This window comes from Scylla paramamosain, chromosome 28 (assembly GCF_035594125.1).
Source record: "Scylla paramamosain isolate STU-SP2022 chromosome 28, ASM3559412v1, whole genome shotgun sequence".
NCBI classification, from domain to species: Eukaryota; Metazoa; Arthropoda; class Malacostraca; order Decapoda; family Portunidae; genus Scylla; species Scylla paramamosain.
In genome coordinates, this window is record NC_087178.1 from 2,125,001 (window position 1) to 2,152,421 (window position 27,421).

Here is a 27,421-nt window from a genome sequence, read left to right on the forward strand (position 1 = left end):
GTGATAAAAGTAGGGTGAAATAGGCCAGGGTGACAAAGGTAGGATGACAGGATAAAGGTGTTGTAGTCACCCTATCAAGTCTAATGGACACCTGAGTGGAGTGATCACCTTGCCTTGTTTACTTTTGCCTGTATTGCTGTTTTTTCTTGCCTCTATTTATACATCCTTCCCTCCTGTCTTCCGTGTTTACGTTAGTCTTTTATTAGTTGTGTTGTTTACCTTGGTTCGGCTCTTGTTTGCCTTTTTCTTTTTGTTTGGTTTTATTTGTGACTTTCATCAAGCAACCGACTCTCCTTCCCGCGTCTTACTTCCCGCCGTAAGTGTTCATTGCATTATTGAACAACTTTTTGCCACCGAGTGCGACTAAAAGCTCTTAATCTACTTACTTCCTTCCGCAAGATTTTGTTCATACTTCGCTTGCTCACAGCCACTCTCTCTCTCTCTCTCTCTCTCTCTCTCTCTCTCTCTCTCTCTCTCTCTCTAATTTTGAAACTCTCCCGTTCCCCTTTTAATTTCGCTTTCCATCAAGTCTACCTCTTTCTTTTTCTCTCTACCCCACCAGGTCTCCACGGCCACCTAAATGCCTCCCTCCCTCTCACCTCCCCCTTGTTCTTCCCTCAGGAGTGCATGAAAACGGACAGCTCTGGGTTGGGGAGAGGGGGAGGGGGAGGCGGCGAGTGACACGACACAACCCGGTTCTAGTGTCCGTCTTATTGCTGGCAGGAGAGCCCTTAACTCCGGGTTATGTGGCAGTGTTACCACCACAGCCCATTATTAAAGGCTTTTGTTTGGGTGGGTGGGGGAGGGGGGAGGGTGAGGGAGAACCAGAAAAGAAGTCAGGGTGTAGGTGATGAAAAGAATGAGGTGGCGCGGAAGGGAGGGCGAAGGTAAGGGGAGAGAAAAGGTAAAAAAATTGCGGAGGAAAACGAGAGAGAGAGAGAGAGAGAGAGAGAGAGAGAGAGAGAGAGAGAGAGAGAGAGAGAGAGAGAGAGAGAGAGAGAGAGAGAGAGAGAGAGGTAAAGACACTGTAAATGAGAGAAGGAAATAAAAAAAAAGTTGGTGTGAAAGGGAATAAAGGATGAGGAATGGAAGAAGATGAAGGACACAGGAAGAAGTAATGAAGAAAGGAAAGGAGAGAGAGAGAGAGAGAGAGAGAGAGAGAGAGAGAGAGAGAGAGAGAGAGAGAGAGAGAGAGAGAGAGAGAGAGAGAGAGATGGGAATAAGGAAAGAAAACTAAATACTGCTAACAATTAAGATCTGAAAGCGTAGAAATGCATCCGTTTATCTGTCTGTTTCTATCCGCTTCTCTGTCAATCTGTTTGTCTGTTTTCCCGTCAGTCACTCGGTCGATCAATTAGTCTGTCTGTTTGCTTGTCCAACTGTCTATCTGCCTGTCTAAGTCTGTCTTTTCGTCTTTTCTTTTTCTGTCTTTCCTTGTCTGTTAATTCTCACGTCTGCGTTTCCGTCTCTCTCTCTCTCTCTCTCTCTGTCTCTCTCTCTCTCTCTCACACATAAAACAAGCACGCGAGGAACACTCCATCTATACACAGGAATGTTCGCCCCTCAAGTTATGTTCCTAATAATTCTCAGCAGCGAGCAAGACGTGGTGACAAAAAACGCCGCGCAGAACTCAGCAAGAATTACGACTATTGTTTATTATCATTTACTATTATTGCTCACTATTCTATTTTTACTGAAGGAAAAATTAATGGGTAGCTTTATTTTCTTTCCTTTTTTTTTTTTTTTTTTCTACACTAATTGTGATATTATTTTTCACTCTCAGTTCATTTTCTGCGCTAATGAATTTCCACGCCGTTCCCTTTTGTTTTCGCCACTTAAAATGGAATGAATAAATATGTAAATAAATGAACACACACCAAAAATGCAGCACTCCTTTTTTTTTTTTTTTACGTAATTTCTCTTCAGCGGAGATTTATTCTGATTAAGTTACCATACTAAATATAAACTGACTAAATGAGGATTATTATTTTTTTCTACCTTCTCTGCAACTTGTTATTGTCCTTTCCACTTCATCAACTATCTCCAAATATTTAGTCTTCAGCTTATTAGTTGTCTCTTCCTTTCCGTCTTTAATTTTAACGTCATCCTCCTTCTCTTCCTTTCCCGCCTCCTCCTCCTCCTCCTCCTCTTCTCCCTCTGTTTCTCCTTTCCCCACTTTTCCTACCGCAGAAACAAATGAACATCGTGTCTGTTTTAATATTCTTTTGTGTGTGTTTACCCTCGATACATTTTACCGCAGCAGCCGTTCCTAAACCAGCACACACACACACACACACACACACACACACACACACACACACACACACACACACACACACACAAAGGAATCCCTCTAAAGACACCCGGTGACTGAAATCCTCTTTGCTTCCTGTGACAACGCTTTGAACCAACTGAAACCTCTTGAAACACCATCCCTCCTCCCTCCTTCCCTCCCTCTCTCCCTCTCTCTCTCTCACACGGCCAGCCAGACATCCCCCTTCTGGCCTCCCTCCCTCCCTGCCCCATCCCACTCCTCGTCCCTCACAGGCCTTGAAACCGCGCTGATGACAACTTCCGCCTTAAAATTCCGGAGGCGTGAACAGTCCCTCGGATGTGACGACACAACTCGACGCTAATCCAACTTGTCTCTCGTGTAATTCCCTTCTCGCCGTGGTCAAGTTGGTCCGAGTTTGCCTCTATCCTCCTCCTACAGCGCCTCCTCCTCCTCCTCCTTCAAGACGCCTGCGGCAGGTTATTGGATAGTGGAGGAGGCAGCACTGGAGGCACGGACAGCGGATTAACACGGGAGGACGAAAGGCTCAAAGCAAATGAAAGGCAATACTGGCACTGCTGTTTAGGTGGTTAAAGGTTCTCTTCCCCCCTCCTCCTTCCCTCTGGTCCCCCACGTGCGTAACTCCCCTCCCCCTCCTCCTCCCCCGCCAGTCCTCTCATCCACCTCGCCTCGCCTCGCCTCCCAAGCCAATGTCCCTCGTCCTCTTCCACCACAGATATATAGATGTTCCCGCAGCTTTCAGCCCTCACAAATGCTCTGCCAGTTACTCTCACTTGTACTTCCTAAGCGCCTCAACCCTCTCTCTCTCTCTCTCTCTCTCTCTCTCTCTCTCTCTCTCTCTCTCTCTCTCTCTCTCTCTCTCTCTCTCTCTCTCTCTCTCTCTCTCTCTCAGGCCGTGGTGAACCCAAGACGAACCGAGGCGCCCAAGAGGTACGCGGAGAAGAACCTCTTTCGGGAAATTAGTTTAGAATTTGCGTCTATCCTCATCACCTCTTAGTCGTCTACGGGAGGAGGAGGGAGACGAGGAGGAGGAGGAGGAGGAGGAGGAGGAGGAGGAGGAGGAGGAGGAGGAGGAGGAGGAGGAGGAGGAGGAGGAGGAGGAGGAGAAAAGTTGGAGAGGAAGCGTAATGTATGTGATTAAGTTAAAGAAAAGGTAAAAAAAAAAAAGAAAAAAAAAACGTCAATAAAAAAAAAAAAAGTAAGACAGCACAAATTAACACACACACACACACACACACACACACACACACACACACAACTTCCCCGCGTCGACAGGTACTAACAAACGAACAGGCAGGCAGGCATATACCACCACCACCACCACCACCACCACCACAAGTCCCCACTCAATCCCCACTTCAATCTGCAAAAATGAGAGTGAATGGCTGGGAGTGTTAACTGGCCGTCCCCTCCTTCCCCTCATCTCTCCAGGGGATCACAATGGCTGGCTTGTGAGTACTAGAAAGTGAGGAGCGGTGAGGGGAGCTGACGTGAGGTGAAGATGAGTAAGCAGAGAGAGGAAGGAGAGAGTGGTAGAGAGTCAGTCACTAGCATTTAAATCTCATGTATAAAATCTTAGTCACCACAAACTAACACACCGCCATTGCATCTCCGCCGCCGCCATAGTCTGAAATCTTCATTCTTCCTCCTCTCCTTTCTCGTAAGTAAACACGAGTGAAGCAAGGGCCACGTTTCTTTAATTCCCCGCCGACAATTCACCCGTACAGCCGCTAATCCCCCTTCCCTGACGGCCGCCGCCCTATTAATGCAGCTACACCCTAATCCTCTTCCCTGCCAGTGGGCTTTTTACCTTGGTCTACTAGATGCTCTGTGGTTGGCTCTCTCTCTCTCTCTCTCTCTGTGTGTGTGTGTGTGTGTGTGTGTGTGTGTGTGTGTGTGTGTGTGTGTACTAACGTTACAGACTCTCATAAATGTTTAAACCGTAACCTTGAGGCTTAAAAGTCCAGCGACGCCTCTCCAATCCGGGTTCCCATGTCAATACCTCCTCTTTAACTCTCTCTCTCTCTCTCTCTCTCTCTCTCTCTCTCTCTCTCTCTCTCTCTCTCTCTCTCTCTCTCTCGTAAAGTCACTTACTCAGCCTGTCTTTTTATTTTCGTCTCTCCGTCTGTCAGTCTCACCACGCATGACTGTCTGCTTTCTCTCTCTCTCTCTCTCTCTCTCTCTCTCTCTCTCTCTCTCTCTCTCTCTCTCTCTGTGCTGTTTGGCTTGGCTGCTTCTCATCTTTGTTGGTGATGTGTTTGTACCCGTCTTTTTCGGGCTAAGTCTGTCTCACTGTCATTACTCTCTCTCTCTCTCTCTCTCTCTCTCTCTCTCTCTCTCTCTCTCACTAGTAATTAAAATCCACACCATCATGATACACACTCTCTCTCTCTCTCTCTCTAGACCTCCCCCACCTTTCCCCTCGCCTTCCTCCCCTCTCACACATTCCCCGTTACAATAACAACCCCAGCGCCCCCTTGCCTTCTTCCCCCCTCCGCCCCCCGCCACCCCCAGCTCGTCCACCCACCCATGAACCTAATTGCCACTTAAAGCAATAGTCGTCCATTCTTTTTTGCTGTTGTTCAATACTCGGGAGTAGAAAATTTGACTCCAATCGCACTCTCCATTGACTCTCTCTCTCTCTCTCTCTCTCTCTCTCTCTCTCTCTCTCTCTCTCTCTCTCTGTCGCGTCAGCCAGCCAGCCATTCATTCATCTACTATGATGGCGGTGGTGGTGGTGGTGGTGGTAGTGGTTGTCTTGCTAAAAAATGGAGGAAGTTCATTTATTTAATCCTCAGAGACAGACGCCGTGTGTGTGTGTGTGTGTGTGTGTGTGTGTGTGTGTGTGTGTGTGTGTGTGTGTGTGTGTGTGTGTGTGCTCTTTTTTCAGTTTCGCCTTCATCTGTGTTGAATTTTAGGTGACAATGAAAGACGAGGAGGAGGAGGAGGAGGAGGAGGAGGAGGAGGAGGAGGAGGAGGAGGAGGAGGAGGAGGAGGAGGAGGAGGAGGAGAAAACAAAAAGGAAGAAGGAATGGTGAGGAATGGTGATGGCAATAATGATGAATTAACAATATCTAATTATAAGTAAACAAAAATACGACGGAGAGAGAGAGAGAGAGAGAGAGAGAGAGAGAGAGAGAGAGAGAGAGAGAGAGAGAGAGAGAGAGAGAGAGAGAGAGAGAGAGAGAGAGACGTAACAAACAACAAGGTAAAGTAGAAGGACTAAGAGAGGAGGAGAGAACTAAAAACAAGTGAAGCAAGACAGACGGGAAAAAAATGTAAGTGAAAAGAGAGGGAAAAAAGTCAAAGAATGAAAACTAGATTGTCGTGCAGGGAAAAAAAAGGTGAAAAGTCCTGGAAACAAAGAAGAAAGTTTCAATGAGAGGAAGCGAAGCAGGGAAGAGGAAGAGATGGAGGGGATCTGTGAGGAAGGGAAATGGGAGGGAGGGAGGGAGAGAGAGAGAGAGAGAGAGAGAGAGAGAGAGAGAGAGAGAGAGAGAGAGAGAGAGAGAGAGAGAGAGAGAGAGAGAGAGAGAGAGAGAGAGAGAGAGAGAGAGAGAGAGAGAGAGAGAGAGAGCGTCTATAATTCAATGTTAAGTGCATTATTAAACCAACATTTTAGCATGAGAGAGAGAGAGAGAGAGAGAGAGAGAGAGAGAGAGAGAGAGAGAGAGAGAGAGAGAGAGAGAGAGAGAGAGAGAGAGAGAGAGAGAGAGAGAGAGAGAGAGAGAGAGAGAGAGAGAGAGAGAGAGAGAGAGAGATCTATAGTGAAAACAAAAACAGGGAAAAATAGACAAAAAAGTGTTAAGGAATCAAAATTTTGTTCCTCACAATCATCATCATCATCAATTTTCCTCCCTCATCTCCCCCCTCCTCCCCTTCGCCTCCTCCATCTCCTCTTTTTTTCCCTCCAATGTTCATCAATCATGCAGAGAAAGATAACCCCACTATCTACTCACTGCTTGCTAACCCCCCCCCCCTCTCTCTCTCTCTCTCTCTCTCTCTCTCTCTCTCTCTCTCTCCATTTTTCCCCTTTCCAACACTCCCCTCTTCATCACTCTCCCTTTACCTGCTACCCTTCAATTTTCCTCTTCCTCCGGTTCTCATCTTCTCTCACCCTCCTCTCACCCACTCCTCTCCCTCCCCTCTCCCTTCCCCTCTTTCCCCTCCCTCCGCCAACTGCCTCTCACGTAAATAATTGACTCGGTTTGGTTCAGCTGCTTCGCGTTGTCCGAAAAATGTCTTGCAGTGAAGCTTCTCCCTCGTTTCTCTTTTTGCGAAGGAGAGGAGGAGGGGATGGATGAGAGAGAGAGAGAGAGAGAGAGAGATAGAGAGAGAGAGAGAGAGAGAGAGAGAGAGAGAGAGAGAGACTTTTGTGTGTCATAACTATTAGGGTGAAAAAAAGGATCTGAGTAAGTAAAGGGTGACTCAAGATGAAGCCCACACACTGAGTCAACTACTGGGTGAAATAAGAAGCTTTTAGGATGAATCAGAGAAATCTAGGGTGATTCACACAAACCCATGACCAAGGAACTTAAAAGGGCGACTAAGTTGAAGGGTGAAGTCAGACATTTTTTAGGTGGGAGCCTCGTAGGGTGAGAAAATTCAGGGTGACTCAGTTCAAATACCCACTGACATATTCATAACCAAGAGACTTAAAGGGTGACTTGAAGGGTGAAGTCAAGGGTGAAAGTCTAGAAAGGAGAGTACAAAACATTCAGGGTGATTCGATTTAATAGTGACTAAAAATGACCACCAAGCAACTTAAAGGGTGACTGAGGAAGAAAATGGTATAGTTAAGTATTTCTAGGGTGAGTGAGGTTTCTAAGCAAAAAAAAAAAAAAAAAAAGGGTGACTCGATAGAAATCCCATGACAAAAACACACAATCAAGGAACATACAGGGTGACTAAGGAACAAGAAAGTGCAGTCAGGCGTTCCTAGGGTGAGAGGATGATAGGGTGAGCGAGACAGGCCAGGGTAAAGGCAGTGACCACAGAACCCCGTTATAAAAACCCATGGGGAGCCAATGTCAATAGTAATCAGTGGGGAGTCGCCTCGCTAGTCACTATAACGAAGGCGGGGCGGTGCTGGCTGGTGTTTTTGGCCTAAATCAACAAAAGCCGTGCCAATCCTTCTTTTGATCAGGTGTTGGTTTCTATGGGCGACAAGGAGGAGGAGGAGGAGGAGGAGGAGGAGGAGGAGGAGGAAGAGGAGGAGGAGGAGGAGGAGGGGTGGACAAAAAAAAAAAAGGGAAATGGATGCTAGTTTTATCTTCCGCCTTTCTCTTTGTGTTTTTATGTAGCGGTGGGAAGACAGACACACACACACACACACACACACACACACACACACACACACACACACACACACACACACACACACAGGGCACTTGGAAATCGTTTCTGTGTGTGTGTGTGTGTGTGTGTGTGTGTGTGTGTGTGTGTGTGTGTGTGTGTGTGTGTGTGTGTGTGTGTGTGTGTGTGTTCCTTTCTCCATTAACTACACCCTCTCTCTCTCTCTCTCTCTCTCTCTCTCTCTCTCTCTCTCTCTCTCTCTCTCTCTCTCTCTCTCTCTCTCTAACACTCCTTCCTCGCCTTTTCTCTTTTTCCCCTCCATCGTGCCTGCATTCCGAGCCTCCCCTCTTTCCTACCCCGCTCCCTCCGCGCAGCTTGTGGTCTTCTGAAGGGAAAACATTCTTATCTAGTACACGAAGAGGAAATATCGGCGTGTGTTGTTCTTACGGAAGGAAAGAGAGGAGGAGGAGGAGGAGAAGGAAAGGGAGGAGATGAGAAACTATGGTGAAAGGGAGGGAACAGTCAGCACAAGGAAAGGACAATAGAATGAGAGGAAGGGGAAGATTTGAGGACAGAAGGGAAGGGATGGGAAGGGAAGAAAATACGAGTAAAAGAATTGAGAGGAAAAAAGGGGAAAAAAAGGTAAACGGAGAAAAAGTGGGAAGAGTAAGCAAGAAATATGTGAAAGACAAGTGTGATGAAGGAGAGAGGAGATGAAAGATAAAACGAAGGGACGGGAGATACAGGTGATATAGGAAAAGGAAGAAAAAGAGAAGAAGGAGAGGAAGAAGGAGAAGAAAGGCTGAAAAAAGAAAGGAAGACACAGACACGTGATAAAAGGAGAGAAAGGATATTGAAGAAAGGTGAGGAAAGGAAGAGAGAGAGAGAGAGAGAGAGAGAGAGAGAGAGAGAGAGAGAGAGAGAGAGAGAGAGAGAGAGAGAGAGAGAGAGAGAGAGAGAGAGAGAGAGAGAGAGAGGCTTGAGGGGAAGGCGGGTGGGGAGGAGGTGGAGGAGAGGAAAGGAAGGAGGGGAAATAACATGGGGAAAGGAAATAAAGACGACGATGGTTATCTTGCCTTACGATACCTGAAGAAGGAACCTCGATAGGCATAAGGAAAGTTGGTAGCAAGTCTCTCTTCCCTTCTAAAAAAAAAAAAAAAAAAAAAAAAATTGTCACCGAGTACAGAGAAGAGAATATAACACTAAGCAATGGAAAATCGATATGCGTGTTTATATATTTCCCAAGAACGTTTGTTGCTCGTCTGACGTCACTCATGCGTCACCACAAGGCAAAGATTGCATCACCATTACTCCTGTCGTACCCTCGCCACTGTCACCCCTGCAACACCACTGACCATTATAACCATGCATCACTATTACTCCTGCTATACCATCATCACCACCATTCCCGCATCACCATCACTCGTGGATAGCGTTGCATCTCAACTAACACCCCATCACCACCACTATCACCTCCTGATCACCACCTCTTAATTACCACTACCAGTCCTACACCACCACCACCACCACCATCAACAATGCTACTACCACCACCACCACTGCTCCCACCATCACCACCCCCACCACTTTCGTTACCATTATTACAAAAACAACAAGGTACCTTATACTCCTCCCGCCCTCTTCATCTCCTTCCCTCGCTACATAACCGCCTCCCTTCCTCCTTTCCCCCTCCCACTTCCCTCTCTCCCTCCCTACCACCACCACCACCACCTCTTCTAACACCATCATCACCATTATAACAAAAACGAGGGAAATTTATCCGCTCCCTCCTTTCCTCCTCAACCCTTCCAATACCTATCACCAATATTTGTGCAAAAAAAAAAAAAAAAAAAAAAAGGAAAAAAAGAAAAACAAAAATTCTACAATCCCCTTCGTCTCCCGCCCCTTCACTCCCTTTCTCGCACTGAATCACTGAAGGGCGTCACTTTGGAGGCGTCACCGTAGCCCCGTCAGCCCTTCAGGAGTAATACTGCACCTGTAACAAAGACAATCACAGGTATTCTTAAACGTTTCAGTAACTTTTCACATTGAATTTTACATAACAAGGTCTAGTGGGAGTTATTGGGATTTTCAGGAACACTTTCACGATTCAAGGAACACTTCAACGGGGATTCTGCATCACCGGTAAGAAAAAACACGCATGAGAGTCTGCCTAATTATCGCTGTGGTCTTTGAAAACAGTCCAGACGAGAGAAGTGTTGAGGGATACAGTCCTAAATGTAGCCTTTGTTGTCACGAGAAGCAAAAATGGAACGGTGCCTTACTCTCGCCACTGAAATGAATGATGAAGAGGAGGAGGAGGAGGAGGAGGAGGAGGCGTAAGAAGTAGATAAAGAAGCGAGAAATGGATGATGAAAGAGTGACTTCCCTCCCTTTCTCTCCGGCGATCAATGAGGTGAGACAGCTTTCCTTGTCTCCATCTTCCTCTCATAGTTTCCCTCCACCTCTACCACCTCCTCCTCTTCTTCTTTCTCCTCCTTCCCTTTCTCTTCTTCCTTCGCCTTCGCCTTGTCTTCTTTCCTTTCTTTCCTCGCCTTGATGTTATCTTCATATTTACGTCTTGTGGTTCTTTCTTTAATAAACTTTACTTCATGGGATTTTCACTCGATTGCTTCCTCTTCCTCTTCACTCCTCTTACATTTTCCTTCTTCCTCCCCCCACTATCGCTATCTCTTAATCTCTCTCTCTCTCTCTCTCTCTCTCTCTCTCTCTCTCTCTCTCTCTCTCTCTCTCCACATTTCCTCTCCTTTCCTCTTGTTTCTCTCTATTTACTTATTTTTTTATCTTTTACAAGTTTCTAACAGTTACGTAAGAGAGAGAGAGAGAGAGAGAGAGAGAGAGAGAGAGAGAGAGAGAGAGAGAGAGAGAGAGAGAGAGAAAGGACAAATCACTCGGCAAATCGGTTCAAGGGGAGGGAATGGCGGAGGAGAGTGAGGGGAGAGGGAGAGAAAGAGGAAGGAGGGAAGGAAGGAGAGAGAGGAGGGAGGGCAAAGGAGAGGAGAGAGGGGGGAGAGTGGGGTTACCTCCGCCACATGACCTCTCCCTGCCATTCACTCACTCCCCCAACACGAGGAGGAGGTAGAGGAGGAGGAGGAGGAGGAGGAGGAGGAGGAGGAGGAGGAGGAGGAGGAGGAGGAGGAGGAGGAGGAGGAGGAGGAAACGACTTTGCGCATTTGACATTTATTTCATTCTTCCGTAATTCCTCGTTCTTTCCATTATCGTACATTTCTCTGTTCCTCCCGGATTATCCTTCTTCTTCTCCTCCTCCTTCTTTTCCTTCTCCGTGCACTCGTAAGGTACAATCTTTAGTGGTCTCTCTCTCTCTCTCTCTCTCTCTCTCTCTCTCTCTCTCTCTCTCTCTCTCTCTCTCTCTCTCTCCTTTGTCCTAGTGTTTTCTTCCTCCTTTTCTTTTCTCAACTCAATTTCTTCTTATTCCACTTTCACTAAGTTTGTTCACTCATTCCTACGCTATGTTCGGCATGCGTGGGTTTCCTTCCTGTCTCCGCCTTTCTTATCATCCTTTATCATGTTTCTCCTTTAGTTTGTTCCCGTGTTCCATTTCCTGCTTTATCAACGTACTCTTCCCTCGCAATTTATTTATTCATTTGTTTCATCCCCCTCTTCTATATCTGTCACACGTTTATTTGTTTTCTATCATGTCCTCCTCTCCTTTTGCCTCCCTCCTCTGTCTTCCTATATATTACACTTCCTTCGTCTTGCATCTCCCGCCCTCCTCATCTTCATTCTCTCATTATCTCCCTCTACATTCACTTTTCCGCCCTCTCTCTCTCTCTCTCTCTCTCTCTCTCTCTCTCTCTCTCTCTCTCTCTCTCTCTCTCTCTCTCTCTCTCTCGTATGTTATTCTCTTCCTATCTTCACCTCTTTTATCTCCTCTCCGCCATGTTCTCCTTTATTGTCACTAACACTCTCTTTCTTCCGTAAACTCCCTCTAATTTTTACTCTCTCTCTCTCTCTCTCTCTCTCTCTCTCTCTCTCTCTCTCTCTCTCTCTCTCTCTCTCTCTCTCTCTCTCTTTGACCCCATTGTTGTGGCGTAATAAAATCAATCAATCAATCTCTCTCTCTCTCTCTCTCTCTCTCTCTCTCTCTCTCTCTCTCTCTCTCTCTCTCTCTCTCTAAGGATGCTACTGGTGAACAAATATGTAAATATATTCTACTCTCTTGACATTTTTTTTTTCTCTCACAACAATCCATTACGGTCCAGAATAATAGATTTTTTCCCCATAATTCCAACATCACGCCTGACCACCACAATCCTCCTTTATCATCCCCAGCACCCCCTCCTCCTCCCCCCACCCCAATGACACCCACCCCCTCCCACGACCATTACGATATTAACTGCCTCAATCACACCACCTAACAGCTCCATTACACACACACACACACACACACACACACACACAGTAGGGTTAGGGTTCCTTGGCAGCCTCCGTCTCCCCCTCCCTACTCCTCCAGGCACTCTTAGGCACTTGGTTTATGGTGCTGGCATGTGACACGGCAAGAGTGATGTAAGAAGGCTGCCTGAGTGCCTGCCTGCCGCCTGAGGGAAGGGAGCATTCACAATTACCATTAAGTGACGGGAAAACACTGCGAGGTTCTGGGCCTGACTTGCTAAAGGGGGAGGGGTGAAGGGTGAAGGAGGAAGGGGGAAGGGGGAAAGGGTCAGAGGGGAGGAGAAGTAAAGGGAATGCATAAGATGAATGTGTGTTATTTATCTCTCTCTCTCTCTCTCTCTCTCTCTCTCTCTCTCTCTCTCTCTCTCTCTTTCAAGCCCCCCATGAAAGAGTTAATCGTCTCTCTCCTTTCCTCCTCTTCCTATTTCTCAGCCTCCTTTTCTTTTCCTCCTTTCTTTTTACTTTTCCTATCTTAAGCGCATCTTTTTCACGTCCCTTCCCATCGCTTTTCCCAAACTACTTCCATTTTGTTTCCTTTCTTTCCTTCTCGTTTCTTTTCATTTACCTACATCTTTCCTTTCTTACTTTCTTTGATATTTTTTTCCTTCCTCAGTTGTCCCTCAATAATTTTTCTTCCCAGTCCCTCAATTTGTTTTCCCCTCGGCGTTACAGAAGCGAAGTGAGGTACAGGCGGGAACACTTCAGCCTCTCAAAGTGTGCTGATTACTTTCCTCTCCGCCCCCTCCACCTCCTCCCCCTCGTGAGTCACTGAAGTGCTTAGCTGAAGGACTCATTGATTCCTGCAGAGAGCAAACTTCTGCTTAACTTTCACCGCGAAGGAGAGAAAAAAATAAATAGAATATAAAGTCATAAAGAATAAAGTAAAATCAACGGTATTATTGTATTTAATTTATTTTTTGTCAGTGTGCACTCTCGCCATGATACGAACGGCCTAAAAAAACATTATACAAACAATAATTATTTTAGGTGCAGCTTTAGTATTCAATTGTCCCTAAAACTGTGGTTAAAAATGAGTAAAGTTGTGGAAATCGAAGCGCGGCGTTAAAACTGCGGTGACGATGTAGCGGTGTTGTGTTGGGGCCACTGCGCGTCTGACTCAGCGCCTCAATCTTTTACATCTTGAGGAGGATCCACTTGGCCCGGCAATAAGAGAGGCACGGTCGTCACTTGCAGCCTTAGGGCGACGCGGTGTTAGGGCGACCAGCTGGCGGCGGCGGGGCTGGTGCGGGGAGACTGCCTTGCTGCTCGGACCGCGTGGACACTTTTTTTTTTTATTTACAGGACAAAGCCTCTTTCTGATAACGAGATGAATGTGTGTTTTCATGCTTTTTAATCTGCGTAATTGGTTTTATCAGTTTTTTCCGTACTTTTTTCAATATTTCGTAGGTGATCTTTTCCGCTTGTGTGTGTGTGTGTGTGTGTGTGTGTGTGTGTGTGTGTGTGTGTGTGTGTGTGTGTGTGTGTGTGTGTGTGTGTGTGTGTGTGTGTGCGTGCGTGCGCGCGCCCCTGACACCTAACCTTCCACCGCACACTCTTCACACAGTGGTCTGCTAAATAACATAACCCGCGGGACTTGATCCGTTCATCGACCCCTCCCTTTTGGCAGTCTCCACGCCTCTCCCGGGCTCTCGCTCTTCCCTGGGGTCTGGAAGGGCGGCGAAGAGATTTTCACTTTCTACATTTTCATCCCTCCATCCCATCCCATCTCCACCCTTTTCCATATGTTGTCAAATTAATTATTGCGGACTTATTGGCTCCCTTTGTGATACACTGAATGCAGAAATAGTGAGGCCGTGTGCCAGACGTGTTGGAATGTGAAAGATTAAATCAAGATATACAGATACCTCAGAGGATCTTGGGGTTAAATATTGCCCGACTCGTGGCGTGAGGAAACAGCAGGTAGTCACACATTCCTGAGGGGTGACGGCACGGGAGACAGAAGCAGCACCTGTGACGAGAAGTACGGGACGAGGATGTCAAGGGAACGTCGCGCGCGCGCGCGTGTGTGTGTGTGTGTGTGTGTGTGTGTGTGTGTGTGTGTGTGTGTGTGTGTGTGTGTGTGTGTGTGTGTGTGTGTGTGTGTGTGTGAGATGCGTGCATGTTGCCCCGCCAGTCATATGATCTACAACTTCTGGTGGACGTACAACGAGTCACCGGGCAAAGCATAATGAATGAATGAATAACGGATGCCGCAGGAGAAGCAATGAAAGCCTCATATAAATTCAAGGGCCTTTGTTAGGGATCAGACAGCTTCGGGCCACACGCCAGCCGGCTTGTCACAGATCAACACCTTCCCCGTACTTTAAATAACTCCGAACAGTCAGCCTCACTAATGTAACTGTTGCGGAATCTGCGGGATTATGACCCGTCACGGAATTGTAAACCCTCTTTGCACTACTTAATAATGCCGCAAAATTATTTACACGTCCATGAAAATTAATGAACATCCAAGCGCCACGGATCGCAAGGGAAGGGCGGGGGGAGGGGGAGAGGGGGAGGCGGAGCGCAGGGCGTGATGGGAGCGATAGCAGTGAGAGTGAGAGCAAGAGGCTGATAAAGAATGAGCATTACGAACAGTCTCTTGGATGACAGTGGCGGGGGAAGGAGAAAGGCACGCATTGTGAGGGTGGCATTAGCGAGACACGAGTGGCGCTCCGTGGATGCCGAGGGGTCACTTCACTGGCACTGTGGTGAGGGTGAGAAAGGCACCAAGGAACATGCCAGCGCCTCGCTACCCATCACCGTTACTCGCATCATTGCCTTACTCCCATTACTGTATCACAAGCCCGATATCTCCTGCCTATCACGCCCATTCATCACCTCCCCATATGACCCTGAACCCTCATTCACTCCTCCCCATTCGTCGCCATTGCCCATTGACCTCAATCACCACCACGTCTTCCAAACATGTCCCCTTCACTAATCCTACATCAGCTGTCACTCTTCACTCCTTCCCTGTCACTCTTCCTAATTACTCGTCCCCATCACTAATCTCCCTTCACGCAGCCTCTCCCTTGTCTCTTTCCTTACCTTCCCATCACACCTTCCCTTCACATGTCTTCCCTCTGGGCCTAAGACCGCGACATCCTCTTAAAACTATGCGAGGGAGAGAGAGAGAGAGAGAGAGAGAGAGAGAGAGAGAGAGAGAGAGAGAGAGAGAGAGAGAGAGAGAGAGAGAGAGAGAGAGAGAGAGAGAGAGAGAGAGAGAGAGAGAGAGATGGAGTTTTCAATCCCTTAACACCTGCCTCCTACACACCTGAGGGACTCACTAGGGTGTCATTAGCGTGCACCTCGTTATTTTCTTCTCCTTCCCTCCCTCCCTCCTTCCTTCCCTTTCCTCCCTCCACCTCTCCCTCCGACACCTCATTCCAACCCACACCCTTACTAGCACTCCCCCCACTTCCCTTTACCCTGTCATGGCAACATTCCCTCGTGATGTACACCTTGTATCTCCCCTACCAGGTACCCATTTCCTCCCCTGTCACTTCTGTTATTACTACCCCTACCGTCTGTCCCTGTTATGCTGCCCTGTGTCACGTTTCCACATCTTGTTCATGCTCTTGCTTGTTCAAACTTGTCCGTCCTTTCATTGTTCTTCCTCTTGTCAATTCCGCGTCGCCCTGTCATCTGGTGGAGTTCATTTCTCACCTCCCTGCCACTCTCATTGCGCGTTCTTAATCTTGTCTCACTCCAGTAATCTTGGTCACTGTGTTTGATTTGTGGTCTTGTCATTCCATACCATCAGCGTAGGTCTTGTGTGTTTATTCCTACTGCTGGTGAGTATTGATGTGTGTGTGTGTGTGTGTGTGTGTGTGTGTGTGTGTGTGTGTGTGTGTGTGTGTGTGTGTGTGTGTGTGTGTGTGTGTGTGTGTGTGTGTGTGTGTGTGTTGCTTGGTATGCTGCGAGAAGGACTAGTTTTAAAGGAGTCTCTTCCTCTGTACACGTCCCTTCTCTTCCCTTCCTTCCCTCTCAGTCCTTTCCCTTCCCCTTTAACCCCAACGCACCGCCCACACCCTCACCCCGTTCCCAAAACACGGCCGACGCACCAATCTTCCCCAGCACCCCTTCACTCCTATACTTTTACCCTACTGACACCCTTCCCCACTCTCCCCGACACCCTATCTACACTGAACACACTCCCTTTAATTGCACCCTCCTCATCCCCCTTCTACATCTACCCTCACCGCCTCCTTTCATGTACTCTACCGTGTCTCGTTGCTAGCAGCCAGCCATCCCTTCCTGCGTCCCGTTCCATCAACCCTTCCCTCTTCCTCCGCTTGAAGATAAACAGTCGCACTATTTTATACAGAACTGGCTCGTCCATTATCTCGCCTACCCATTTAGGAGGCAGGTGAACCATGATTAAGTGTGCCCAGGTGTGCGAGGTGAACCGAGTGGGATGAACGGCTCTCACCTGCGCCCCGTGGACTCTTCAGGCGAGCCGCGGGTTAACTGGAATGGGATCTTAAGGTGACGCGGTGATTCACGTGTCTGAGGAGCCAAGGTAGAGGCGGCGAGCCACTGGTGGTGGTTTTAGCCTCAATCAATGGTAAGGGATGGCGGGTTTTGATCAGGAAATTGGTTTGTCAGGCTGACGAGAAGGTAGTAAGGAGAGCGTAGAGGGAGGAGAGGGATGAGCAGATGGGAGTGTTGAGGGGAGAGGGAGAGTAGAGTGTGGACAGGAAACGCCACTGGGAGGGGGAGGATGAACAGGGACACGGAAAGTTGGGAAGAGGATGGACAAAGAGGACAGAAGAGAAGCAGGAGGCGAGGGAGGATAGGGACACAGACCAGCAGAAGGCAGTAAACGGTGAGGGAAGGGAGAACAGAGCTGTGCAGAGGGTAGTAATAGAGGCAGGAGACTAGCAGAAGGCAGCAGCAAAAGCGGGAAGAGGGAGAACAGAGGATAACAAAGAGGGAGAAGAGGACAGCAAGAGGGAGCGAACAAAGGCTAGCAGACGGCAGCGAGGGGTAGAGGAAGAGCAGACAGACGAACAGAGGGAAGAGAGAAGCAGGAGGCGCGTCCGTCAACAGCAACACACATAAGAGTTATATGAGCTATTAGCCACTCGAGTACTGCGGCCGCGACACCAGCAGGCAGGTGCACCAGTAGGGGGCCAGCCAAGTGGGTCACCTGGCAAGCAGACGAGGAAGACGCGGCGGAAGAAAGAAAGGATGAGAGAACAAGGACGAACGGGAGGAGGAAGAGGAGAAATAATGATGGTGGTGACAATAATAATAATAAAAATAATAATAATAAAGGAGATGATGATACGGAGAAAAGGAGGAAGAGGAGGAGAAAAGAGCAAAGGAACAGAAAAATGAATGTAACGTCGTTGGGACAAAATCAAGAAAGAAAGAAAGAGGAAAAGGACAATTTGCAGCAAGGTCAAAACTCTACGCGGTCTAAAGAAGGAGATAGAAAGATAACATTCTCCTCGTGTAAATATAAAGGAATAAAGAGGAGAGGAGACGAAGAGGAAGGGTGCTGCGAGAAACGTCAGGGAGGCAAACTCTTTCTCTCTTTCTCTCACGATGCCAGAGAGTGACTCATCTCCCCACTCCTCCTCCTCCTCCTCCTCCTCTCCCTTCCCTCTCCCAAGGCGATTCCCGGTGCGGTGAGGGGAAGGCACGAGGGGAATGGAGGAGGAGGAGGAGGAGGAGGAGGAGGAGGAGGAGGAGGAGGAGGAGGAGGAGGAGGAGAGGTTGAAGGAAAGACAGGGTGAGCACTACAGACTGTAGGAGTTATGAGAGAGAGAGAGAGAGAGAGAGAGAGAGAGAGAGAGAGAGAGAGAGAGAGAGAGAGAGAGAGAGAGAGAGAGAGAGAGAGAGAGAGAGAGAGAGAGAGAGAGAGAGAGAGAGGTTGGCTTGACGGGGTGCAAGAGGAAAGCAAATGAAAAATTAAATATAAAAGATAAAAATAAATTGTGAAGGACGGCAGCCTGTTGTAGGAGGAAAATATAAGAGGACAAGAATGAAAACAAACAAAAAAGAAGACAGATAATAACTAGCCTTTAAAGAACGAGACAAGGAAACAAAGAGAGAATTTGCTGACACATAAATATATTACAAAAACAATGAAGTGCCAATATATTACAAGGAAAATAAAGAGATTAGCAAGGAATAGAGAGAGAGAGAGAGAGAGAGAGAGAGAGAGAGAGAGAGAGAGAGAGAGAGAGAGAGAGAGAGAGAGAGAGAGAGAGAGAGAGAGAGAGAGAGAGAGAAATAACAAATACTGCTGTACTTCAAACTTGGAGGTGAGGTAAAGGGAGAGAGAATGACGGAAAACAAAACTTGATGTCAACGAAAACCAGGTGGTGTTGTGTTATCAGTCTTAATTAGAGGGGACAGGTGACTATAACGAGGTGACAGGTGACAGTTAGGTGACAAAGAAGGTGAGAGGCAGGTGATAAGGGAAAGAACCGCGGGGGGAAAGGGTGATCAGAAACAACAGATGGGAAACAAACACAGGAGCAAGTAAAATAACGTGAGGGTGTAATGAGTCACAGCCAAGCATTTGTGTGGGGAAATTATTACAAGGGAGTGTTTAAGAGTTGAAATACATTGATGTGCTACAGTCATTCACACTCCCATGGGCGTGAAAAGTAGAGCATGACGTAATATTTCATGAAGCACGACAAATTCATAAACAAAACACCATCCAATCTCCCGCCGGTCAAAACAGTAAAAACAAAAACAAAACAAGTGCCTAACAGGTGTTCACTGTACCTGGAATTTGCTGGTGGTAATTGTTCATGGTGACGGTTGTTGTTGTTGTTGTTGTTGTTGTTGGTAGTGGTGGTGGTGGTGGTGTAAGGACACTGTGGTATCTTCTGTGGTGTTTGTGGTGACGTTCTCCTGGAGGTGGCAGCGATGGTGGCGTGAATAGTGATACTTAGAGCGTCGCCTTGATACAGATCAGCAGTAGTGGTGATGGTGATGGTCCTGGTGACACTGAATGCTGGTTGCCGTGGTGGTGGTGAGGGTGGTGGTGGCGGCGATGGTGGTGGTGCTGTCTACGTTAGTTATGGGTGTCTTCCACGGCCGTGATTCTGGCACGAGTCTCTTTCTCCTCGCTGCCTTTCCCTCTCGCTCTCTCACGCACGTCAACACGAGGCGAGGGCGTGTTAATGGTTTTTGTTTGTTTTATATTCAGGAGTAGTGAGGCGCGCCTGAGTGCGGTAGGTTACACTCCCTTTAGTTGGTGACGTCACTTGGTCCACGCCTCAAATTCCTGCGAACCTCCAACCTCACGATGACGCCGCCGCCGCCAGTCAGCATGGCTACTACTCCCCCAGTCACGTGTCCGGCGACTCTCCCGCTCGTCACTCACTTCCCGCGTGCCAGGGGGAAGGGGGGTGGGCACGGCGCACAGGTATATCTCACAGGTGTGCCGCACAGACAGGACGCCCCGCGAGGAGCACAGGACGGCGCCTCACACCTGTAGAATGGCGAGGACGATTTTTGCGTGCGAGCGTCGTGGGCCGCGAGAGGAGCGGACGCGGCAGTGCGGGGCTGCGAAACGCGCTACACAACACCGTCGACTAGTCGTGCCCTTGGAGTGGGGCCTCAGGCAGCCCACCTGTGCCTCTGCGCAGCCAAATGATGCCAGGAGGAGTCTATTTTGGCCGCCATAGTTTCCCAGACCTGCCTGATCCGCGTGGATTAAGATCGTAATATGGCGAGGCGGCGGGGCACTAGTGGGTATCGGGGCAGCTGTCCCCCAGCCACCACATGCACCTCCCATCACCCCCATCCCTGCCGCCGCCCACGCCGACGCTATCATGCACAACCACAGCCGCCGCCGCCGCCGCCGCCGCCGCCGCCGCCGCCGCCGCCGCCGCCGCCGCCGCCGCCGCTGCCGCCTCCCCTATCGCCGGCACCACCGCCTGCGTCGTCCCCAGACGCTACCCACACGCTGCACCCAACACATTTGTCACCGCCGCCGCCAAGCCCAGACTCCCGCCACCACCGCCACGCCACAAGAGGAACACGTTACCAGCGCTACCAAGTGGCCGCTAATGCAGTGCTAAGGAACCTGCCCCGCCTCCCCCCGCCTGCCTATCCCACCCCAGGCAGTCGCATCAACACAACATAAACACGAGCAGCACGAGTTCCCAGCAAGCACACGGCTCGACCATCACTTCCGCCCAAGTAGTCTGGACCACCAGCACCTCGGGTCTCCTCCCCCTTCCTCCTGCACATCCTCAGATCGATGCCTGGGGCGGGGAAGTCCTTTAGCGAGCTGCCTCACGTCTTTACAGCCTATAACAGGCCGGGTCAGGTGCGGAGGTGGGACGCCGAGATAAACACCGAGAGAGGCGTCGTGGGGCATCCAGAAGCACATGCCTCGCCGCTGCCTGACACGCATTTAACACAATTGTAGAGGATGACAGCTGCCTCAATCCCTCTCCTCACCGTACCCTCTTTTCCACGCTATCTTTCCTCCCCACATCAACTCCTTCCCTTTCTCTCTTTCTTCTCCACAGCACCTCCTCCACATGTTCCATTTCTTCCCCACACTACCACCACCTCCTCCTCTCTTTCCTCCCCTCATATCTTCTCGCTCTTTTTCTTCCCCATAGTAACTCCACCTCCTCCTCCCTTTCTTCCCCACACTACCTCGACCACCTCCTCCTCCCCCTCTTACCCAGCACTACCGTCACCCCCCCACCCTCCTCCTCCTCCTCCTTTTCTTCTTCACCTGCCGCTGTGACACAATCTCTTCCCGCTAACACATGCCAGCCAGACCTGCACTTAGCTTACGCATTGTCGACACTGAAATGGGGGTTTTGTGCCTCAAGGTGAGAGGTGATGCTGCTGCTGATGGGGCGTGACTGTGTGTGTGTGTGTGTGTGTGTGTGTGTGTGTGTGTGTGTGTGTGTGTGTGTGTGTGTGTGTGTGTGTGTGTGTGTGTGTGTGTATTTTTTTTTAACCGATGTTGTTTCTCTGTTTGTTTCTTGTTATCTGCTGGGGAAAGAGCCTCGGCCGCCGGGTAGAGAGAAAAAATAAAAAGAATAAAAAAAAAGGACAAGAGACGCACGGAATGCAAAATATAAAACGATAATAAAAAGTGAAGGAAAGAAAAATACAGAAAGAAATCGACGGACATCTGAAACAAAAACAAAAAAAAATCATAATGGAAAAAAGAACACGGAAGATAAATGGCGAGAGAGAGAGAGAGAGAGAGAGAGAGAGAGAGAGAGAGAGAGAGAGAGAGAGAGAGAGAAAGCCTCCTAGGTCTGATTCTCTCTCTCTCTCTCTCTCTCTCTCTCTCTCTCTCTCTCTCTCTCTCTCTCTCTCTCTCTCTCTCTCTCTCTCTCTCTCTCTCTCGCTCGCTCGCTCTAACTTTTCGCTCCCCAATCCTTATAAAATTTAATAAGCTAATTCACCACAAGAGTCTTAAGCCTTTCCTCACCTTTCTTCCATTCTATAAGTATTTTCTAATAACTTCGCCAACTGTTTGTGTCCGACTGTCTTTCCTTCTGCCTGTGCCTGACTGTCTGCCTCTACTGTGCCCTCTGTGTCTCTCCGCCTTTGTCTTCTGTAACGCATACTAATTGTGTCTTTGTCTGTCTGTCTGGTTGCCTCTCTGTTTAGTTTTGCTTCTTTCTTTGTTTGTGTGTCTTCCTCTCGTATTGTTTGCCTGTCTGTCTGCCTCTAAGTTAGGTTAGGTTAGGTTAGGTTAGGTTAGGTTAGGTTAGGTTACTTTAGGTTAGGTTAGGTTAGGTTAGGTTAGGTTACTTTAGGTAAGGCTCTTCTGTTTTTCTGTCCCTTTGTCTGTGTATCTATCTTGGTCTTAGTTTATCTATTTTTATCTATGTCTGTTCATATTTATCACTGTTTACGCCTCTCGCCCAGATTTCATGTAGTGTATTTAAGTCTCTCTCTCTCTCTCTCTCTCTCTCTCTCTCTCTCTCTCTCTCTCTCTCTCTCTCTCTCATTATTACCCTCATATATCACTGGAGATGTTTACCCCAGTCCGCCAAGAAACCCTCAAAGCCTCGGCCTCAAAGTTCCCTCACAGCAAGATCCTCAGGCCGCAGAATTAAAAAGAAATCGAAATCTTGTTTGTATCCTCGAATTCTGCTGCTCCTTCCCTCCCTCTCCCTCTCTCCCTCTCCTGTCCCACTCCCGCCCTCCCAGCCTGTCTCCTCTTCCAATGGCTGAGGTCTGTAATTACTCCCTTCTCGTATGAAAAGAGACAGTAAGACAAACAAACAAACAAACAGGCACGTCTATTGACAGCACGAGGTGGAATGGGTGGGGGGAGGAGGAGGAAGGGAGAGAGAGGGGGAGAGGGAGAGTTTGAATGCCTTGGCGTCCTTCCCTCCTCTCTCTCTCTTCCCCTACCCTTCCTCCCACACTCTCCCATCCCCATCCCTCTCTCTCTCTCTCTCTCTCTCTCTCTCTCTCTCTCTCTCTCTCTCTCTCTCTCTCTCTCTCTCTCGTCCTCCCGCCAGCTTCCAAACTTAAAAAAAAAAAAAGAGGATTGACAGGGATTTTCTGAAGGGGGAACCTCTAATTGGCTCGTCTCGCGGCTCTTTCTTGCAAAAGCCCACAAAAGTACGTGGCGGCGTGTTTAAACAAAAGACATGAGGGAATGGTTATTGGTTTCACGAGGGGAGGTTACGAGAGGAACCTGAGGAGAGGCGGGAGGGGAAAAAATAGGGAAGCAGTCAAGAGGAGAAAGGGGGTGAGAGGGGGGAAGAGGAGCACCAAGGAAAGGGTGAAATAGAAACAGAAGTATTGAAGGTATGAGGTGAAGGAGAGGATATGGGAAGGAAGGAAGGAAGGAAGGAAGGAAGGAAGGAAGGAAGGAAGGAAGGAAGGAAACAAAGGATAAAACGTGGCAGAAGGAAATACAAAGATGAATGAAAAGGATACAATGAAAAGCAAATAAAAGGGAAAAAGGAAATAAAGAGAAGGGGTGAACATAGGGTGAAAAATAAAATACAAAATTGAAAGCCGAAACTAAAGGTGTAAAAAACTATACAAATAAAACACAAATGAATGTCCGAGAGAGAGAGAGAGAGAGAGAGAGAGAGAGAGAGAGAGAGAGAGAGAGAGAGAGAGAGAGAGAGAGAGAGAGAGAGAGAGAGAGAGAGAGAGAATCAGGGGAAAAATATTGAGAAAACTAAAAACCATCCAATTAATCTATTGTCTAATTTTCTCTATTAGGGAAGGTGAGAGAAAGTTTTCAGACAGAGGAGGAGGAGGAGGAGGAGGAGGAGTAATAAAATAGTAAAATAAAAGAAAGCAAAGAAGGCGAAGAAGGCGAAGAAGAAGAAGAAGAAGAAGAAGAAGAAGAAGAAGAAGAAGAAGAAGAAGAAGAAGAAGAAGAAGAAGAAGAAGAAGAAGAAGAAGAAGAAGAAGAAGAAGAAGAAGAAGAAGAAGAAGAAGAAGAAGAAGAAGAAGAAGAAGAAGAAGAAGAAGAAGAAGAAGAAGAAGAAGAAGAAGAAGAAGAAGAAGAAGAAGAAGAAGAAGAAGAAGAAGAAGAAGAAGAAGAAGAAGAAGAAGAAGAAGAAGAAGAAGAAGAAGAAGAAGAAGAAGAAGAAGCAGAAGCAGAAGCAGAAGAAGAAGAAGAAGAAGGTGGCGAAGGAGGAGGAAAAACAGAAACGAGATGAAAAAAAAAAGAAAAGTGAGAAGGAGAAAAAAAGGTAAGGAAAGAAAAGGAGAATAGAAAGAAGAAAGAAGAAAGAAGAAGGGCAGTGTTTGCGAGGCTGCTGCTGCTGCTGCTGCAAATAGGCAACCATTATGAACAGTTTGAGGTAATTGGGCTAAAAAACTCCTGAGGAAAATAAAAGTTAACTACAGGTGTGAGAAAAATAGGGCATGCAAGAAAATAATTACTCATAAAATAACAGAGAATTACGAGAGAGAGAGAGAGAGAGAGAGAGAGAGAGAGAGAGAGAGAGAGAGAGAGAGAGAGAGAGAGAGAGAGAGAGAGAGAGAGAGAGAGAGAATGGACAAAAGAAAGATAAAAGCAATGGAAGAAACAAAGCGTAAGAGGAATAGGAAGAAAATGAGATCACAGATAATAAAAGAAATATCTACAAATAAGTGATAAACAGGAGGAAATGGAACGGAGGAGGAACGAACGATAAGAGCAAGAGAGAGAGAGAGAGAGAGAGAGAGAGAGAGAGAGAGAGAGAGAGAGAGAGAGAGAGAGAGAGAGAGAGAGAGAGAGAGAGAGAGAGAGAGAGAGAGAGAGAGAGAGAGAGAGAGAGAATGAGAGGAAGAAAGTGAAACAGGAAATGAAGGGAAAGAGAAAGAGAGGGAAGGAGAAAGACGAAGACACAACTAAGTATACATTCCATCTCCCAGCAGAGTAAAGAAAACAGAGAGAGAGAGAGAGAGAGAGAGAGAGAGAGAGAGAGAGAGAGAGAGAGAGAGAGAGAGAGAGAGAGAGAGAGAGAGAGAGAGAGAGAGAGAGAGAGAGAGAGAGAGAGAGAGAGAGAGAGAGAGAGAGCGTACTAAAACATTCTTTTCACGTTAATTTTTTTTTATACTTTTTCGTGGAAAATCTTGTGGGACAGGCGAGACAAGAAGCCACTTACCTCTTCAGCCACACCTGTCTCATACCTGCCTCTCTTAACCCTTCCTTCCCTTCACCCCTTAACACGCTCACCTGCCCACCACCCAGCACACCCACCCTAACTAACCCCCTCACAAGTCAGCCACGAACACATCAATACTTCTTGAATCTTTATCTCACCAATAAAAAAATAGATAATATTCCCGTGACACCATTAAATGAATATAGACCACCAACAAAATATGAATCGGATTAATCAGAACACCGATAAATTCCTGAAACCAAATAATCTGACAATGTTTTATCCTTTACGCCCATAAAGCCACGGCACTGATATACGCGCGGCGCCCCTGCATGCATGGGAGGGAGACAAATCTGTGAATGGTAATCCCCTTCATGCAACCACGCCGTAAAATTTCCCAACACGCAAATTACACAATGCACGGCGAGTCCTCAGAAAACGTACGTACAATGAAAACCCTACGATATACGGATGGTGGAGTTAAATGTGAAGGTTAAGGGAGGTAAGAAAGGAAAATACGACGTTATATTTGTGAGAATGCGAGGAGTAACAAAGAAAAAAGTGTATACAAAATACGATGAATCCTTAGAAACAAACATACGATTAAAAGGTTCACTGGGGGAGTTAAATGTGAAGAGTAAGGAAAATAAAAAGAAAGCCATAAATCCGTGACAATCCATTAATCTGCGAATGAGAACTGTTACTCAATAAATCGCTAATAAATGAAAGGAAACTAAAACACAAGACAAAGACACATGGACGGAAAATCTCTGGAAATAATCGCCATCACTAAGCCCAAACCCGCGAGAGGGGAGCTAGCACAAAAAAATAAAAATAAATAAATAAATAAATAAATAAATAAATAAAAAGATAAATAAGATAAAATAAATGAATAAAAAGATAAATAAAATATAAAAAATAATATCTGGGACACGAAAAACATTCCTCTGAGCAGCTAATCCTTGCACCACTAAATCGCTGACGCCCCAAAAATCGCTGACAACTGTTACCCTGCGATCCTTTCTCCCCCTTCCTCCTCCCCTGACACCCACACCATGATCAAGACCCCCTTCCCTCGCCCCTCACCCCTCACCCATGCCAGAATAATCTCCCCAGTCCCCCCTGCCCCCTGCTCCCTGTCCCCTGTCCCTGCCCCATGCTCGGCCCTAACAACAAGGGTGGTGACCGGCGACCCTCACGATGCCGCAAACTTCCTATTGCTTGCAACGGAAACTTTTGAACTGAAGCATTAGTATTCAGGGTCCCGCCAGCCAGCCAGCCAGCCAGCCAGCCAGCCAGTCAGCCAGCCATTCAGCAAGCCAGCCAGTCAGCCATCCAGCCATTCAGCCAGCCAACCATTCAGCCTGTCAACCATTCAGCAAGCCAGCCTGCCTGTCAGCCATTCAGTCATTCAGCCATTCAGCCATTCAGCCATTCAGCCAGCCAGCATCCCAGCCAGCCAACTAGACTTGCAGCCAGCCTACCAGCTTCCCAGACAGCCGGCCAGCCTTCTAGCCAGTCAGACTCCCAGCCACAGCCAGCTCTCTCTCTCTCTCTCTCTCTCTGCACTACGCAGCCCCTCGATGTTGGCTTGTATGCGCTCTCTCTCTCTCTCTCTCTCTCTCTCTCTCTCTCTCTCTCTCTCTCTCTCTCTCTCTCTCTCTCTCTCTCTAAATCCTGTAGCCACTCTTCCTCACCCTCCTTCCACGTGTTTCCACAGCCCCACCGCTCTCACCCTTCCTTCCTTCCTTCCTCCCTCACTCCCACCCTCCCCTTCCCTCCTTTCTCCCAGTCCTGCCTCTTAGCTCACGCTTCAACACAAAAGGTCACAAAGGAAGAGCAAGCGGCAGGACACCGAGCGGACCTCACGAGGCTGTTGGTGATAAATTACGTACATAATCTAATGTAAAGTAAGAGATATGAGATGGTAAAGGGAAAAGACGTATTGAAGGTAAACAAGTTATATATATATATTTTTTTTCTCTCTTCCAATCTTATATTCCTACCAATCTTAGGTGTCAATAATGATTTCTAGCCCAAAATAACCAATCTCTCTCTCTCTCTCTCTCTCTCTCTCTCTCTCTCTCTCTCTCTCTCTCTCTCTCTCTCTCTCTCTCTCTCTCTCTCAGGCGGCAACCAGGTGCGCTCCGGCTCAGGTAAACCCCATATCTCAGGTGTCAAGAGGCTTAGACAGTGTTTCATTTACGTCCGAAGCAGTGAAACCCAGTTAAAGCTTGAGACGAATCCTGGGTTTTCTTGGTGGTGGTGGTGGTGGTGGTGGTGATGGCGATGGAGGTGAAGAACGTTGCCTCCTTATGGTAGTGATGATTATTATAAAGGCGAGAGAAAAAAAAAGAAAAAAGAAAATCAAAAGACAATAATAAAAAACTAAGAGGGAGAGAAAGTAGATGCAAAAAAAAAAAAAAAATAAAATAAAAGCCTTCCATAGAAAAAGAAAACGGAGAAAGGTACGCGGCTCATATAACACGAACGAATGCGACAAGGGAGGAGATGAAAAAGAAGAGGAGGAGGAGGAGGAGGAGGAGGAGGAGGAGGAGGAGGAGGAGGAGGAACTCGAGACAGGGCAACATACGAGGAGAATTAGTGAGGATCAAGAAGTTACGGAGGCTGGCGAGAGAAGTTGTAGAGGTGAGAGATCTTAGAGAGAGAGAGAGAGAGAGAGAGAGAGAGAGAGAGAGAGAGAGAGAGAGAGAGAGAGAGAGAGAGAGAGAGAGAGAGAGAGAGAGAGAGAGAGAGAGAGAGAGAGAGAGAGAGAGAGAGAGAGAGAGAGAGAGATGAGTTATACCACGACGTAATG

The 27,421-nt window shown here is 47.6% G+C and overlaps 1 protein-coding gene across 18 annotated transcripts in view; it reads right to left on the bottom strand.

Annotated features, from left to right (window-relative positions):
• LOC135114692 (heterogeneous nuclear ribonucleoprotein C-like) overlaps window positions 1-27,421 on the bottom strand; it is a 337,990-nt gene that overhangs the window by 219,074 nt on the left and 91,495 nt on the right. For 11 of the 18 annotated variants that reach the window (XM_064030592.1, XM_064030591.1, XM_064030593.1 and 8 more), the window contains exon 2: window positions 18,773-19,484. The exons of the other annotated variants lie outside the window; for them this stretch is intronic. In XM_064030592.1, coding sequence (XP_063886662.1) covers window positions 18,773-18,800 — 28 coding nt within the window. In that variant the 5' untranslated portion in view covers window positions 18,801-19,484. The remainder of the gene's footprint in view (window positions 1-18,772; window positions 19,485-27,421) is intronic. 18 annotated transcript variants of the gene reach the window in all.